We start from the raw sequence: 18,431 nt of genomic DNA on the forward strand, positions 1-18,431 counted from the left end.
CTCATTTGTTGGCTAAAAATGAATGAGACTTCCAGATGAAAACTTTGGTTCCTTACTTTTGTGTGAGATAGTTTGACCAGTGACTTTATCCTTTATGTCTTAAAAAAACTCCAAAAACCCACTGAAATGTCTCCTTTATACAAGTTGGTGCCCTGAACCTCAGCCTGGGCACATTTCAGTGATGCTGCTGATTGGGGACTAAGTCTTTCTGAAGAAGCAGACTGGACTTGACCATTGCATTTCCATTTTAAGATAAATTTGTGGGAGATTTTTTTCTCCAATCTCATGTAATTTCTTTCATTATATATACAGAAACTATTCTCCTGTTATAAGGCCATGAATGTTTAGAATAGAAATTCTGAAAAATGCAGTGAATTGCTTTAATAATTATTGTTTTTGTTTTAAGTTTGTAAATGTATTTGTAACATTCTAAAAGTTTTTTTTTTTTTGGTTTTTTTTAGGCACAAATATTTAAACATGGAAAACGAGAAGATTGTTTGCCTTATGGTAAGGTTTCTCTCTTTCTTTCTTTCTTTTTTTTTTTGAGTTGGAGTCTCACACTGTCACCCAGATTGGAGTCAGTGGCCGCTCCCGGCCACCGCAGCCTCGACCTGCTGGGCTCCGGCGATCCTTCTGCCTCAGCCTTCCGAGTAGCCGGAATTACAGGCGCACGCTACCATGCCTGGCTAATTTTTTGATTTTACTGTAGAGATGAGGTCTTGCCTGCCCAGGTGGGTCACGAACCTGCGGGCTCAGGCAATCTACTCACCTCAGCCTCCCAAAGGCGTGGGCTTACAGGCCGAGCCACCGAGCCTGGCTAGGTTTATTTAAATTCTGATGTGAATTTGCCCATGTATAATCAAGTATGTCTCTTTAACCTTTTATTTATGGACATAAGTATCTATAAATTTTTATATTTTAACTCTTTGTCCTTTTTTTTGTTGCGGATATGTTTTAATAACTTGACTTTTTGTGCATTCTCCTACCCATTTGGCATAGAGGAGTTGCTGAGGGCCTGTGCTGAGGTATGGGTCTCCTAACCCTCTGGTGCTTGTGTCAAGATGCTTGGTGGAACTTGGCTTCCTATCTGTAGCCATGGCCATAATGTATTTTGACTTCTGCCTCATTCTCTTAATTTTAGATTGAACCTCAATTTATGAACATAAGGGCAGTGGGCCAGTGGTTCTTACCACAGAGAGGATGACTATTTGAAAATTCCTAGAGTTCTGGTTTAGAAGATGCATTAATGTTAGATTTGGATAATCTGGTTTTTGTTTTTTTTTTTTTTGAGTTAGAGTCTCACTCTGTTGCCCAGGCTGGAGTGTAGTGGCACGCTCATGGCCACAAGACCTTGACCTGCTGACTTCAGATGATCCTTCTGCCTCAGCCTTCCAAGTACCCTGAACTATAGGCGTGTGCCACCACATCCAGCTAATTTTTCTTGATTTATTGTAGAGATGAGGTTTCATCAAGTTGCCCAGGCTAGTTTCGAACCCCTACGCTCAGACAGTCCTCTCACCTCGCCCTCCCAAAGTACTGGGATTATAGGTGTGAGCCACTGTGCCCGGCCTAATAATCTGTTTTTAAAAAGTTTTTCATTATGGAAATTTTCAAACATGTGAACAGGAGAGAGCATGGTGTAACAAACTCCATTTTTCTATCATAAGCTTCAAAGTTTTTATTTTGTGGTTTCTCTGTTTCATCCATACGCTTCTTCCTCTTCACCCTACCACTCTTCCTGTCTATTCATCTGTGTGTATTTCAATACTTCTCTAAAAGTTAGAGCCTCTTTTTAAAAATACAACCTTGATATAAAAAAAATGAGCAGTAATTTCTCCATGTTGTCTAGTATTCGGTCAGTGGGAGAAGTTGTCCTTGGGAACTGACATAGAGATCTGTTTTTTTTTTTTTTGAGTGGTTGAGGTTATCACCCAGGTTAGTCCTGCCCGCTGTTTGAGTTTTCTGAGAAATTAGTCAAGTGCTGTTACACACCTTTGCCCCCACCTTTTCCACTCACAACCTGCTCCCTTGTCCTGCCTCTGTCACCTCATCCCTCTGTCACCTCATTTCCTCTCTCATCACCTTGCATGGGTCTTGGCTCTGTCTTCGACTTCTTTTCTCTTTTTCCTTTTTAGTTGGTCGCAGGGTCTTGTCCATTTCACTTTAAACTCATCCCTGAATCATGCCATGTCCATCTCAGGCCTTGTCTCTTTCTGAACACCGTCCTCCTGGCTCAGCTCCTCTCCTTGAGGCCTCCTCGTGCCTCTGAGTGACCTTTGTAGCACAGGGGGCCCATCAGACCTTCTCCTCCTCATAGCCTTTCCCTGTCAGGCTGCCGTGCCAAGCAGTGTCCTCTCCCTGTACTCAGCCTCCTATCCCACCATTGTCATCATTCCTGCTTGATATAGAGTGCAAAACAGAGCAAACCCAGCTCAGTGCCCAGCTCGTTCTCTGGCCTGTTAGACCTTTGCATGTGCTGCCCCTTAGAACAGTTTCCCTTGTCCTGTGCTCTTATTGCTCTATCTGCCTCCCTAGTAGTTGCTTCTCAGAGAGGAAATTGAGTAGTTTCAACTCCAGCTGCTCTTTGTAAACAATACAGGATGAAGAGGGAGGTCTTCATCCCCTGCGTTGGGGGCCCTTGTGGAATCAGCGCTCTGAGTGTTGTGGTCAGAAGGACCCATGTGATTCTTTCTGCAGCATTTTGTCATGCGAGCTCTTATTCACAGCTGCCACTGTCCTCGAGTGCCTTGATGGCTGCAAACTCCCTGAGAGCAACCAGACTCTGTTACGGAAACTGGGAGTGAAGCTTGTACAGCGACTGGGGCTGACCTTCCTGAAGCCAAAGGTGGCTGCCTGGAGGTGGGTGCCAAGGGTATGGGTGTCATGGGAGCAGGGCACCAAGAGGGAGGGCTACTGTGGGGTGGGCAGGCTGAGTTGTGAGTGTCACCTGGTATGGCTAATGCTGTGGCTCTTGTATCGGATAGTGATGGCAAAGAAGAAAGTAGCAGATGTCTTTGGCTTTCAGTTTTTCCTTTAATTTCATAAGTGTTTCTGATTTTGAAAGGTACAGCTTTCCTGCTGGTACATTGACTCTGCATCTTCCAGTTGAAAGAGCTGCGGCTGCAGTGCTGACGGGAACGCAGCTCGCTTAGCACTCTGTGTGACATGCTGCCTGGGTCCAGTGACCTCCCTGATGTGGGCTTGCAATGGGGACAGCTCCATTCTGATTAGTGACGGATCTGAATGACAGGCTGCTTTCAAAGAAAACGAATCTCCCTTTTAAAGGTTTATTCAGAAAATGAGACAGTCTTAATGGGAATGATGTTTTAGTCCATGGGTGACTCTGACAGGTTGATTCTGAATCACGGGCTCTCATGGATATAGATGTTCCTATTGTTCTTGGGGCACTCTTTTTAAAATAACCTTCATTTTTATTTAAAATGTTAATATTTGTGGTTTGGGAAGGAATTATTTGATTTTCCACTTATCCTTTGTCCTGAGTGATAAACAAATTCCAGAGGAGTGTGTTATGTTTTATGATCAGTGTATGGCTTATTCTGTAAGAAGTTGTTTTTTTTAGACAGAGCATTAGTGACCAGCTTCTAAAATGCCATGGAAGATGGTTCAGTTCTATACTGGGCAGGGTTCTTTAGAGAAACAGAACCAATAGGATGTGTATATATTCATGGAAAGGGACTTATTGTAAGGAATTGGCTTATGCTATGCAGTTACTGAGGTCTGCAGGGTGCGTTGGCAGACTGGAGACCAGGAGAGGTGAGGTTTCAGTTTGAGTGTGAAGTCAGAAAAAGGCTAGTGTTCCATCTCAAAGGATGTCAGGCAGGAGGAGTTTCTTCTTCCTTGGGTAGGGTCAGTCTTTCTGTTCTGTTCAGGCCTTCAGCTGATTGGATGGGGCCCACTCACACTGGGACGGCAGTCTGCATCACTCAGTCTACTGGTTCAAATGCTAGTCTCATCCAGAAGCACCTTATAGACACACCAGACTGACCAAACAAGTGGCACCCTGTTGCCCAGGCAAATTGACACAGAAAATTAACCTTCACAATTATACATTTATGTAGGAAGGAAAATAATTTAGTATCATAATTATTTGTTTTCTCTCTTTCATTTTTTTCTTACAATATTTTTTCTTTTTCTTAAGTAGATCTAATTTTTTTTCCAGTTTTATCTCTTCTATAACATTTTTGCTATACCTTGTGGTATCATTGTCTTATTGATTATCTTCCACTAAAGAGGATGGAGTTTTGTTCTAGCAGGCTGTTAAATTACTGATATATCTTTCTTTTCCTTTCTAGCCTTGGTTTTAGGGTGTGTTAGGCGGTTTATTTCAGCTCTTTTTCTCCAAGGGTATAGTCTGAGAACTATACGACACGGTCCTTGCTTCCAGTGTGTTGTCCTTTAGAGTCTTAAGTGAAAGTCAGAGCTTTCAGTCCCCTCCTCCTGGGCCCACCACTCAGTGATCCTGACATTGTGTGGCCTCTGAGTTCTCCACACAGTTTTTGACCTTCCAGCTGTTCTCTTATTGACATTTCTGGGTCTTGCTCATGCTTGCTCATCTTAGGGGTCATCTAGGGTGCCAAGGGAATTTTTAGGCAGAGTTTTGGGGTTCTTTCTCAGCAGCTCCCTTCTCTCCAATATCCTTTTCCCCAAATACTAGCCATCTAGTAGCCTTCCCCCAGCAAGACTGCTGCTGTTGGGCTCTATTTTCCTGCTGCAGTTTAGAGATTACCTTTGGAGGGAGCAGAGGTGAAGGTGGGGTGCACCTGGAACATCTTTTCACTGAGAGTTTGTAGCCCTGCCTTGGTGGTCTTTGCTGGTCTGCCAGTGGTTGGTTTATAATATCTGTCCAAGCTTTGTAGTTGTTTATTGTGAAGAGTATGTCCTGTAGCAACCTAGCATCTGTCGCTGTTGTAGTTGGTGTTTGGACACTGAGCATTATCATGGGTATTCTTCCTATGAGGTAATGAGTGCATGTACTCCTTTGAGGGGAATGCTAATAGCAGTGCTGACCGCCGTGTGAGTGTTTGCTCCTCAGGAGGCATTTTGCTGGGTGCTTGATGATCTTAACAGTCCTGTGAAGGCTGTTTGTATTAGTTATCTAGTTATACTAGTGAACTGTTGCTACACATCAGTGCCCCAAAATTTAGAAACTTAAAACTGCATTATTTTCTCATGGTTTCTGTGGGTCAGGAATTTGGGAATCTAGGCATGGCTTAGCTGAGACCTCTGGTGAGCATCTCTCCTGAGGCTTTGTGAAGGTGGTGGCCGGGGTTGCTGTCATCTCATGGTGTGACTAGGGGAGAATCTACTTTCAGGCTCCTCACATGTCTGTGGGCAGTGCCTGGCTAGCTGTTTGCTAGAGGCCTTCTGGAATTCCTTGCCATGTGGACCTCTCTGCAGGCAGCACACAGAATGACAGCTATCTCCGCTCGGAGTGAGAGGGCAAGCAGTCTTTCTGTGACCTGATCCCAGGAGTGGCGGCCCGTCACTCCTGGCATATTCTGTTCGTGAGGAGAGAGTCTCCCACAGGGAGAGGATGGCAGGAATAGAAATTGCCTACCATTCTTCTTGTTTCCCAGAGTTGGAAACTGAGGCCCAGAAAACTAAGATGAGTCATCCAAGGCATGGTTGATAGTGTCAGTGTTGGTATTTGAGTTCTGGTTCTGCCATCAGAGTTCAAGTTATTTATTTTCTGGGAGTTGGCCTTAGGCTGCAGCCTTCATCATCTGCTCTGGAAGTTGCCATGAGCACTTTGTATGCATCAGGCTCTGTCCTGGGAGTTCACTGGGCTGCCCACCCTGTACCCAGCTTCTGAGGGAAAGGCAGTGCTTGTGGGACCTTGCTATGCACCGGACTGGTCTATATGCCTTGTGTATGTTCTGTCATTTATCCTCATAGCTGCAGTCTGGGCAGGGTGGCATTCCCATTTTACAGAGGGGATATTGAGGCATAAAGCAGTTCAGGAGCTGTGCTGAGTCTGCATCTAAGTAGGTGTGGAACCAGGTCTGACCATGAGCTAGGTCTGTGGCCTTCACAGTACATCAAGGAGACAGTGGTGCTGGGCTGTGGTACACAGGACCTTCTGAGAAGGGTTCAAGAGTAGAATCTTGTGATGAGTGAGATGCGGCTCCTGGTGATGAAGGGGCCAGTGTGTGGCCTGTGTGGCAGTGGTGGCACCATTTGGGAGGGGGCTGCCTGGAGGCACAGTACATCTGGAAGAGTGAATGCATCTGTGTCCTGGGAAGAACAAGGTAGGTGGTCGTTTGAAGAGCCACTATGGTGCTCCTGTCATGTGCAGTCCCATTGCCAGACTTTCTCTCCTTTCTGTATTCAGACACCGGGTGTGGACAGCCTAGAATCAGATGTGTGTGCTATGGATCACACCGAGCTTTTCTTGATAATTTGTGCTGATGACAATTCTTCCATTTCATCCTGTCTCTGAAGTGTGTGGAATTTTCACAGGCATCCTTTAAGATTTGAAGTTATGCTCAAGTCTTGATTTCAGTTGTCAAGAGAATGTATGCGTTAGGTCCTAACTTGTACTGGCTGATCTGAAGTTGTTCTGGTCTGCACAGGTATCAGCGGGGCTGCCGATCTCTGACTGCGAATCTACAACTCCCCTCACAGGACCAGAGTGAGCAGAAGCCACTCGTCATGACTTCTGACAGCGATGAAGAGGATGACATCCCAGAGGGAGTAGAGAATGTGATAGGTACGTAGGGTGCCCTTAGGGTCCATGCAGTGTTCTCTCAGCCGCCTCTGGTCTTGGTCATCATATGGACTGTTCCCTTAACCTCTTGATTGTGCTCCATTCTCCCCTTCTGGTGCTGGCACCACCTGGCTGGCTGTCACCTTCTTTAAGCACGGAGCAACTGCATATGTTCTGACTCTTGAGCTCCACGCCTGTCTTTGCCTGTGGGCAGTCTCTTTCCGTGTACTATAGAACCTAATGTCTCAGCTCTTTGCCATGCTACCCTCATTCCTGACCTGGGTGGTGGTGGCACTGGGTTGCAGGGAATCTCTGTAGGAAGCAGTTCTTCTGGAGAAGTTGAGTTGGGTACTCAGGGCTCAGGTTTCTGGCTTCTTGGCCCCTGCACCCTGCTTGGTCCTTCATGCTTTCCTCAGGAGCTGTTTCAAACCCCTTTATACCTCGCAGGGGTCTTGACCCCTTGCCTTGTTTTCATCATGGTGATGTTTCCTATGGCATAGGCAGTCAGTACATCAGCAGAGCACTGCACTGTGACCACACCTGGGCTCTTGTCTTCATCCCTTCCAGCCCTCCTTCTGTGGGTTGGATAAGGCTTTCCCATACCCTGGCGGTACTAGGCTCCTTATTTCCCCACCCTTGTGGGGGTCCCCGCCCTCCCACCATCTGCTTACTGGGAAGGACAGGGCAAGGCTACCTTGCTACTATGTCTTGCTCTGCTCATGTCCACTCTGCTCACATCAGGGCAGGTTTCTTCCCAGAGTTGTCTGCACCCACTGTCTACCTCAATCATGACCATCAGGATGCTCTGGGCATGTTACCAACCCTTGTATGCTTTGGACCCTTCCCTTGACCCCTGCTGCCTCTCAGAGTCCCACCCTGGTGCCATGATGGGTGCCCGGTGTCAATGCCAGGTGGCTTGAAGCCACTTGTAACTCCACAATCCCAGGCTGAGCACTCTGTATGCCCCCTCCCTGTCATGCCCAGCTGCCCCAGGCATGTTCCCATCTACTCCCCCCAACCATTTCCTCTACCCATCCCAGTTGTGCTGGCTCCAACTTTCCCTCCAACACCCTCCCTGTTTCACTGGTGGTATTTCTCAAGTCAGGCCTTCCTGGTGCTGCCTGGTACCCTCGGGCCAATGTTTTCACCCTGCTGGGCTTGCGGTGTTATCATTGAGTGACCTTCAATCACCCCCTTTCCTCTGGGCTTCTGTATGGTTCTTCCTAAAGTTTGGTTGTCACCAAGACCTGGACCTGGGGAGCTGGTCTTTATGCAACCTCTACAGATGATTTCCTTTGGAAGGCTCCCCGCCTGCCTCTGTCACCTTTGACCTCCTAGTTCCTTTCATGACCTGAGGAGGTACTGGGTGTTGGCCTTCACCCCAGGGTAGGCAACCACTCTGTTGACTGCTTTGAGAGGGTGGATCTGCTTCTTAGGAATAGTGGCGAAAGTTGGCTTTATCTGATTATTTGAAAATACAGAGAAGGAAATGTTCTTTTCTTATAAATAAAATTAATATTCTTAATGTAATTCCCAACAGGATATTCTTTTGAGTAATGTGCAGGATAGCTGAAAGTTAAGAACTTTATCTAGAATAATGGTTTGGGGATTCTTTGGCATACAACTTTCCTTGTGTTCCCACAGAACAGCTACTGGTTGGGCTGAAGGACAAAGACACGGTTGTGAGATGGTCTGCGGCCAAGGGGTAAGTGTCCATGGCCTTCCGAGGATGATGGGGGCTGGCAGGCCTCAGCTCCTCTGCTGAGCCTTTTTAATCATGAAAACCTTTAAAATGGGATTTGACAGCTGCAGATACCTTACAGATATATAAAAGATAGAATGATTTTATCTAATTTACATTTATTGCTTTATATCAGGTGTGGTGGCAGGGCAGGCAGGGTGAGCAGATACTGGGTAGAGTGTGGGCAGGGGTGGGTGGGCAGGTGCTGGAGTGGGTTGTAGGGAAGTCAGGTGTGGTTGGCAGGGCGGGCAGGTGCTGGGTGGATGTGGGTAGGTACAAGTGGTAGGGTAGGCAAGTGGGCATGATGGAGTAGGCAGGGGTAGGTGAGCAGGTGTGGGTGATGGGGTGGACAGTTTGTGGGAGCTGGTTTTTACCCTGGGCTCTCCTGGGCTTCTAGGCTGGGTAATCCAGGTGATAGAAGCCTAGGAGAATCTCCACAGGGCTTGGGGTGCCCACATGGGCCTTTGCATTTCTGTCAACAGCGAATGGCATCTCAGCCCAGAGTCCTATTTGGTTGAAGGTGGTGGGCCAGCACAGCTAAAGGTTGGGAGAACCTTCTCCACAGATCTGGCTGTATGACTAGGGTGCCAAAGCCAGCCCGTGCCTCCCTTCACATGGGGAAGGCCTGCTGGGAGCCTGCAAAGCCAGTGTTCAGGTAGCAATGGGCAGCCCGACCCTCTGTGGGAAATCTAGGTTGAAGCCCTCGTTATTTGCTTGGAGCACTGGTGTGTTAGTCATCAGTGAATACTGTGATAGAAGGTGACATGGCCCGCACACCCCTGCTCTCACTCACCTCCTCCCATACATCTGCCTGGCTTCAGATGCTGTCACATCCCTTTGCCATCTATCCATTTTAGCATGATGGACTCTCTGATGTGGTAAGGATGGTTTGTTAAGTAGTGTGTGCGGGGCTTCCTTTGGGTCCATCTCTCCTTCTCATTCTCTAGAAGAAGGAAGGTTGTTTGGGACCATTGCCAGGTGTCATGTGTACCCTTGTGATAGGCTGGTGGTGTTGATGGACTGTTGCTTTTCTTTGTAGAATTGGCAGAATGGCTGGAAGACTTCCCAAAGACCTGGCAGATGATGTGGTAGGGTCTGTGCTGGATTGCTTCAGGTATGTGAGAATCACCAGGGAGGCACTTCTGGCTTAACCTTCAGTTAGAAGCATTGGTTTTTCTTATATCCTATTACATTATCTTTCAATTGAGCTGTTTGTCAGAATCCTAAAAGCTCTTACTTTTCTGTTTTGAAGTTAAACTTGGGAACTCTATTTCTGGTATATTGTTTTTATCAACTCCATTCTATTTAAAAACTTTAAGGAAAAGGAAAAGTCAATTTTGAACAATATATCTACACAGATATTATTCTTAGAGGAAAAACTCTGTTTGTCTGAGTGAGAATCAGTCCTGCACTGTCTGAGAGAACTTTCTGTGTGATAGAACATTCTGGATCTGTCCTAGTATGGCCATTAGCCATGTGTGTTGCTAATACCTTAAAATAAGGGCTAGTGTGACTGAGGCCTGAATTTGAAATTGAACTGAGTTTTAGTTAATTGAAATTTTATTTGAGACAGCCATATGTACTGTGCTTCATCTGTCTCATCAGCCTTTTAGGGAATTCTGAGTGTCTGGGGGCATGTGATCTGCAGATAGTGGAAATATGGACAGAATAGGCAGGCAACGGGCAGGGCTTGGGGTCTGAGCCTGGGGCTGCCAACCAACTCATGCGTGGGTACGTTGTTCTGCTACCTCCCTGAGGAGTCTTGAGGAGTCTTTACTTTGCTTGTGTAGATGTCTTTCCCAGTTTCAGAAGCAGAGCATTGAGGGCGAATGTTGAGCTTGTTAGGACTCTGGGTACACTGTTGCCCTTCATTAGCCCAGAACGTCTTAGAGAAAGTTGTACTGTCAGCACTTTGGGTGCTCCAGTATATGGTGCTTGTTAGTCACCAGGGACAGCTCCGACAGCAGCCCACAGAGTGTTGTCTTCCTTCTGGAGGAGATTTCTTCTTGCACTTAGCCTCGAGCCTGCTCAGTGACAATTTAAGGAGTGCAGAAAACAATATGTCAAATATTGGCCATCTTTTTCAGAACAGTGCTACATGTATGGCAGATCTTCTCCTAGTGGAAATACTCTTAGCAAAAAACAGTTTTTCATTGCAATAGCTTTATGGGATACATGGGTTAGAGAGTAATAGATGGTTAGCTTCTCCTTATGTGATCTGTTGGCTTGTTTAGGGCATGGCCCTGGAGTTCCTTTTTACAGTTGTGGTAGGAGTGCATCTTCCTGCTGCTTGGGACACCCATGTTCCAGGCCTAGCCTGAAACCTTTATCTTTCCTAGCCTTGGCCTCTCTTGTTACTGAGCCATCTGCTCAGCTAGACCTAACAACTTCTAACTGACCTCACTGAACATCTTTTCTCCCAAAATTTGCTGTGTCTCTGGTGTGTGTTCCTCTCTCTCAGCTCATAGTCTTGGTTAGTTTCATCTGTCTGAGCTAGCTTAATCTTCAAATGCTTCTTTGCCTTTATTTTGTTATTTTAATGTGCTTATTCCATTTTTGTAGCTAGGTTATGGGGGCAAAAATGGTCTTATTACTCTTGGTTCCTCAGGGCCTTCAGCCCAAAGCAGTAAGCAGGGCATGTTGAAGGAAGGACTTCACCCAAGTTCCCTCTGGTTTCTGGACAGCACCTACCTATGGTGGGTGCTCAGTGTGTGATTGCTGAATGTGACATAAGAAGGTGAAACCAAGGACCAGGATGTCTGAAAATACCAAGAAGCAGAGAGTAGATGGGACACAGGGCAACTGGGGGCCCTGCATGATAGCTGCTCTGATCTTGTCCCTCCTTTTTGTACTCATGGGACATGTGATGAGCTGGCAGCCTTTTCTGAAACAGGTCAGAAGCAGGACATTAATGATATTAACTGTAAGAGCATCTAGTACCCAGGACTGTTCACTTACTCCTTGCTTTGTTTCTGGGTGGGTTATGTAGTAGATGGAGTGACACCTGTCCCCAGAGGGGCTTTGTAGCAAGTCTCATGGGACCCATGTCTGGTGTGGCTGTCACCCAACCGTGCATGACTCCCGCAGAACCTGTGGCTGTGCTAGCACTCCTACCAGCACTGACCCTTCAGCATCACCCCAGGACTTGAGAGGTGGTGCCATACCCCAGGCTGCAGCAGGGCAGGGTGCTGGGTAGAGAGTGTGTCTGCATCTGCGCTGACCCTGATTGGGTCTCAGTGAACACACAAACTGAGCCTAGGCCTGGGCACAGCTGTGGGTGCTGCTGACTTGCCTGAGTACCTTTGAGAGTCTCCAGTATGGCGGCATCCTCCCCATGTCAGCAAGAGACTCTCCACATGGGTTCCTTTCTATTCCACTCTTTTAATGTAACTGATGTTTTTGACTGGGTGATATTTTAGTTAGAAATTTACAATGAAAGGGGAGATGGTAGCGAGCATCCCTGCTCCTTGCACCTCGATGCCTGGCTACCCCTCAGGTAGCTCTGGGCACCAGTTTCTCATGCTCCTTCCAGGGATGTTTGATGCAGATGTGAACAGATGAATAAAAATGTTTTTTTCTTTCATTTTACACAGATGGTAGCTTTCCTTCACACTGCTTTACCCAGTGCAACTCTGAGGTCATTTCATGTTAGTTTAGTGCTTTTCCTGTTGTACTTGATGGTCTGAGACCAATGTCCCTGCATTGCTGTGCCCCCTTCTCTTTTTTGTATTCTCTTTCACCTTCCTCTCTCCTGCCCACTCTTGACTTCCCACCCTTTTCTGTTGTCTTCACTCCTCTGAGACCCCCCCCATAGGCACCTGGGGTTGCCTTAGGCTTGCTCTGAGGGCAGGAACTTGCCCTTGGCTGCTTGGCCGATGCTCTGCTCTCCCCCTGGTGTCCAAGGGGGGACATGAAGTGTCAGCATTGGGCATGAAGTGTCAGCATTGATGCCAGGCCTCTCTGGCCAGCCTGATGGGATAGTTCTTACTGCTGACTAACCATAGCGATGCATATTTGATCACAAATAGACATTACCATAATAGGCATTTATTTTGGTGTATTTGAGTTATTATATTTTTGATATTTTATCAAGTTCATTAAAATGTTATTAAATCTTTGTGAAAAATACAAACTAACTCTCTCCAGTCAAAAATTTAAAGGACACAAAGTATTGATATTAAATTTTGAAAATGGTCACATAGTCTTTGAGCAGACACTTAATAAAACATCTTGAACTTGGAAGAAGTTGTAATTATGATTGAGTCACTCCTTGATGCTGAGCTCCAAGGGACAGCTTGGGTCTGTATTGGTCACTCATGGTCTCAGGGTTCTGTGTGAGGCCTGTCATGTGGGGAGGCACTTGCTAGATATCTTTCGGATGAACATATACTCCTTGACTCTCCTAAGTGTTTCTGTGCTTATTACTGGCTAGTAATTCAATTTAGTTGATTTTCCTAAATAGTTCTTTGCCTTCAAATTTATTTAATCAGAATTGGTAAAAGCCCTATTATTTGCTTGCTCCTTGGTGAAGGGTATTTCCGTGTTTCTACTGGCAGCAAAGTATAGAAACTTCAGAACAGCCCTCATCAGTCTAAGAACAGTGTTCTCACGAATTAAAATGCCAGAATAACACTCTTAAGAGAGTTGTGAACTACTTCAGGAAAGTTTTTATTAAATATAAAATATTACCTATGACTTGAATAATTGACATTATAATTACGCATAAAAAGTTCAAATTTCGCCCGGTGCGGTGACTCACACCTATAATCCCAGCACATTGGGTGGCTGAGGTGAGAGGATTGCCTGAGCCTATGGGTTCGAGACCAGCCTGGGCAACTTGGTGAGACCTTATCTCTACAATAAATCAAGAAAAATTAGCTGGGTGTGATGGCTCATGCCTGTGGTTCCAGCTACTTGGGAGGCTGAGGTGGAAGAATCGCCTGAGCCTAGCAGGTTGAAGCTGCGGTGACTGAGAGTGTGCCACTGCACTCCAGCCTGGGTGATGGAGTGAGACTCCAACTTAAAAAAAAAAAAAACACCCCAAAAGTTCAAATTTCAAATAGTGTAAAAAATCTCTAAATGCCATTTCATTATTGTAATTTTGTTATCTTGAATTTGGTCACTAAATTAAGCAGTGAAGTATCATTTATAGGAGGTATACACAATCTTAATTTGATAGGGTCTGTATTTGAAGTCCCGGGTTTGTTCGAAGTATATTGTTACTTTTAATGGGAAAGATGTTGCATGTGGTGGGGAAACCCCACCTAGGATGGTCCCACAATCCAGAAGGGACTGTTTTTGTGTTTGGGTCTTGGACTAGCTCAGTACTTTTACTCATTACCAGGAGATCTGAAGAGAGGAGCTAGGTTGGGCTCAGTGACTCATGCCTGTAATCCTAGCACTTGGGGGGCTGAGGTAAGAGTATTGCCTGAGCCCAGGAGTTTGAGACCAGTCTGGGTAACTTAGCAAGATCTTGTCTCTACAAAAAAACTTAAAAACTAGCTGGGCATGGTGGCATGTGCCTGTAGTTCTAGTTGCTCAGGAAACTGAGGTGGGAGGATTGTCTGAGCCCAGGAGGTTAAGGCAGTAGTGAGCCATGATTGTGCCACTACTCTCCAGCCTGGGCAACAGAGTGAGACCTTGATTAAAAAAAAAGAGAGAGAGGAACTGATGAACATGGCTACTGTCTTCACATTAACTTGAAGTGATTCATTTCTTTAGCTAACTGATATTTTTTAAATGTGCACTAGTTTGTAGTGAGTCTTACAGGCATAGCATGTGAACTTGCCTGCCTGGGTTCTTTGCCTCAATAGGCTTTGAACCAAAGGCTGACACTAGAACTCTGGTCTCAGGGTCTGTGTTTTTCTCAGTTTTCAGGAGACGGACAAGGCCTGGCATGGTGGATGTCTGGCACTGGCGGAACTAGGCAGGAGAGGCCTGTTGCTCCCATCTCGACTTGGAGACGGTAAGTAGCTGAAGCCCCATTGATCTGCATCGCCAAGGCTGTCTGTGACATGCTGGAATTCTTCATTGACACGCATCTCCCTGGTGTGGCCCAGCATGAACATATATAATGTTTGCACAAAAGAACGTGCTAGGCCAGTGTCTCTCAGCCTTTCTTCTCATATTGGCCCTTCTAATTTCCTAATTTCCTCTTTTGATGGCTCTGAAATTTTACTGCCATATATACCCTGTGAACCTGGTTTTGGAGGGCCACAAACCATTCAATGTCTGATTTTCTTATCCCCCAGACCAGAGTGCTTGGGGGTGTTGCTGCCTGTGAGAGACCTGCAAGGGTACTGTGCTTGAACTGTAGAACCAGGCACCTCTGGCAGTGTCTAGTGTCACCTAGGTAATGTTGTGCCACCTAGTGAGGACACCCATGCCAGCATGGAATCAGGGTGGGACTGGAGTGAAGGGCTGGGGAAGCTCTGCAGTGGGCAGCAGTGGGGTGGGACAGAGGCACAATATAGTGGACGTGGAGGGACACCCAGCTATCAGGCCTGGGCACATGCAGCCCTGTCTGTGGCTGGTGGGGACAGTCCCTGGATGTGGCCAGAAGTGCCCTTTGAGGACCAGAGGAAGGGATGTCAGTGTAGGAGGGAGAGGGTCCCATCCTGAGTATGTTACCGCCGATGCTGTGTATCCCAGGAGGGAGCTTCTGTTTAGAGTGAAGGTATCTGAGACAGGAAGGCCATGCATCAGGAAGTCCAGTGTGTGGGCTTCTTTGGGATGGTGTCTGTCAGTTTCTTTTTTTTCCTGTGAATGGGCCATACTTTTCTGTTTCTTTGTATGCCTTATATTTTTTTTTTGTTGAATTCTGGACACTTTTATTATTATAATACAATGACTCTGAAAATCAGATTCTCCCTCTATCCCCTAGCGGTTTGCTTTTGTTGCTTGTTGCGGGCTGTAGTTCTTTGTTAGTGACTTTTCCAGACTGTTTTTGCAATGACTATATTTCTTGTGTTTGTCACTGAAGTCTCTGTTTCTTTATCTTAGCAGTTAACCAGTGACCTAACAGAGATTTCCTTACATGCTGAAATGTAGTAGATTTTTTTCTTCATTAAGCATTCTCTGGTTGCTGTAAGTTTTTGGTTAGAATCCAGAGTTCTGAAAAGATTAATTCTGTTAGTTTTTGCCAACTTCGTGGTTGTTTTGGTGGAGAGACAGATTCTTGGGGCTCCCTGCCTACCATATTCTGTGATGTCTAATAACTAGTGTTTGAATAGTATTAGTCTGGGTCCTTTGAGGCTCAGATGCCAAGATAGGATTTAACATGCCAGGATTATAGGAGCTGCCTTCTGATGCTGAATGGTGTATGTGTTGGGTATTGGCATGGCTGGAGGCCTCGTGCAGGGTGGCATGTCAAAGGAAGGGGTTTGGCAGGGCCCTTGGGGTTCTTTCCCAGGAAGAGGTGCACTAGCATGGCCGCTTTGTTTCTGGTAAAGCTGGAGACTCAGTGCAGAGGCTGACCCAGGCTTGGCTGGTTCCCATGAGGAGCCTGCTGTCTACCTGGCCTGACCCTGCTGTTCCATCAAGGGCTATGAACCTCAGGTCCCAAATGAGCAGGTGGGCCTGAAGGACTTGGCTTGGCTCCTGATACAGCCCCAGTGTCCAGTTCCTCTGGTGACCACATGCCTTGTTTGACTTTTTTTAATCTTTGTGCAGTTTTGAACTGTTGGATATTATAGTTTGTAAGAAAAGTGTAGACACATGAGACATATCTGACTTTGTATGTGGACTAATTGTTCACCTGCTTTTCTTTTTTTCTTTAAAGTGCTTTTCCTGAGTGAATGTGTGTGCTTCATTTTGTACTCTACCCTCTTCTTCCTCCCTCCCTCCCCATAGCATTTTGGTTGAAGGTTGAAACTGGTGGAAACAGGTAGCAGTGGAATGCTGTTAAGCCTATTTAGGAGGAGTGTTGTCAGTGTTTTCTTTTAAATGTGAATTCAAGAATCCTTTTTTTCCCCAGTTTTATTAAGGTGTCATTCACATATTATACAGTTTGCTTAGTTAAAATATATAATTCAATGGTTTTTGATATTATTACTTCACTTTTAAAAAATAGTGGTAAAATACATATAACATAAAAATCTGCCATTTTAATCATTTTAAAGCATGTAACCCAGTGGTATTAATTTTATTCATTTTGTTGTATAACCGTCACCATTATCTAGTTCCACAACTTTTAATTATCCCAATCAGATTAAGAAATAACTCACTCCCCATTCTCTTTTCCTCCAACCCTTGGTAACTCCAATCTGCTTTCTGCTTGAAGAATGAACTTTCCTATTTTAGGGGTCTCATGTAAGTGGAATTATACAATATTTGGCCTTTTGTGTCTGGCTTTTTCACTTAGCATAATGTTTTTAAGATTAATCCATGATTCAGCAATACATCTCAAAAATCATCCACCATGACCAAGTAGGCTTCATTCCTGGCATGCAAGGCTGGTTCAACATTCGTAAAACCATAAATGTAATTAAATACATCAACAGATGTCAAAACAAAAACCACATGATCATATCACAGATGCAGAAAAAGCTTTTGATAAAATCCAGCACCCCTTCTTGATAAAAATCCTTGAACATCTAGGCATATGGGGAACATACCTCAAAATAGTAAAAGCCATCTACGAGAAACCCACAGCCAGCATACTCCTAAATGGACAAAAATTGGAACCAATTCCCCTGAAAACTGGAACTAGACAAGGATGCCCGCTCTCTCCCCTCCTGTTCAACATAGTATTGGAAGTCCTGGCTAAAGCAATCAGAGAAGAGGAGGCAATCAGAGGCATTCAAATAGGAAAAGAGGAAGTCAAGTTATCTCTCTATGCAGATGATATGATGGTGTACCTTGAAAACCCAAGAGAATCTGTCAAAGGCCTCCTTACATTGATAAAAGCCTTTGGCAAAGTCTCAGGATACAAAATAAATATACAAAAGACAATCGCATTTCTCTACACCAATAATAAACAAACAGAAACCCAAATAAAAAACACAGTTCCATTCACAATAGCCACAAAAAAAAAATGAAATACCTTGGCATCTTCCTAACCAGAGACGTGAAAGACCATTACAATGAAAATTACAAAACACTGCTCAAAGAAATCAAAGCTGACACGAACAAGTGGAAAAATATCCCATGTTCATGGATCGGAAGAATCAACATTGTGAAGATGTCCATCTTACCTAAGGCAATCTACAAATTCAATGTAATACCCATTAAATTACCAACAACATTCTTCTCAGACCTAGAAAAAACAACACAGGAATTCATATGGAAACACAAACGTCCAAGAATAGCCAGAACAATCCTCAGCAAAAAAAAAACAACAAAGCAGGTGGTATCACAATACCAGATTTCAAACTTTACTATAAAGCTACAATCATCAAAACGACTTGGTATTGGTACAGGAACAGGCATATAGATCAATGGAACAGAATTGAGATTCCAGAAGCAAAACCTCAATTTCTCAACCAACTCATCTTCGACAAAGCCCCCACCACCTACCAATGGGGAGAGGAGAACCTATTCAGTAAATGGTGCTGGGAAAATTGGCTGACCACATGCAGAAGATTGAAACAGGACCCCTATCTATCCCCATGCACAAAGGTTAACTCCAAATGGATCAGAGACCTAAATGTAAAACCTTAAACCATAAGAACCTTAGAAAAGGAAGGAAATACTCTCATGGAAATCGGAACTGGCATCCAATTCCTGTACAAAACCTGAAACCCACAGGACTTAAGAGAGAAGATAGACAAATGGGACCTTATTAAACTGACAAGCTTCTGCAAAGCCAAAGAAACCATCAAGAGAGCAGGAAGACAGCCTACAGACTGGGAAAAAGTATTTGCCAACTCTAGGTCTGACAAAGGCTTAACATCCTGGATCTACAAGGAACTGAAACATACTGAAAAGAAGAAAACAAACAACCCCATTATAAAATGGGCAAAC

At 45.1% G+C, this 18,431-nt stretch overlaps 1 protein-coding gene across 1 annotated transcript in view; it reads left to right on the forward strand.

The window, feature by feature from the left end:
* Positions 1-467: 467 nt before the first annotated feature.
* Positions 468-18,431, forward strand: part of LOC103258013 (tubulin-specific chaperone D) — a 141,256-nt gene continuing 123,292 nt past the window's right edge. The window contains exons 1-6 of the mRNA XM_021711211.1: positions 468-507; positions 2,727-2,859; positions 6,594-6,730; positions 8,372-8,432; positions 9,508-9,582; positions 14,339-14,433. Coding sequence (XP_021566886.1) covers positions 6,673-6,730; positions 8,372-8,432; positions 9,508-9,582; positions 14,339-14,433 — 289 coding nt within the window. The 5' untranslated portion in view covers positions 468-507; positions 2,727-2,859; positions 6,594-6,672. The remainder of the gene's footprint in view (positions 508-2,726; positions 2,860-6,593; positions 6,731-8,371; positions 8,433-9,507; positions 9,583-14,338; positions 14,434-18,431) is intronic.

Source organism: Carlito syrichta, unplaced genomic scaffold (genome assembly GCF_000164805.1).
Source record: "Carlito syrichta isolate Samal-C Ts95f unplaced genomic scaffold, Tarsius_syrichta-2.0.1 Scaffold301934, whole genome shotgun sequence".
Lineage (NCBI taxonomy): Eukaryota > Metazoa > Chordata > Mammalia > Primates > Tarsiidae > Carlito > Carlito syrichta.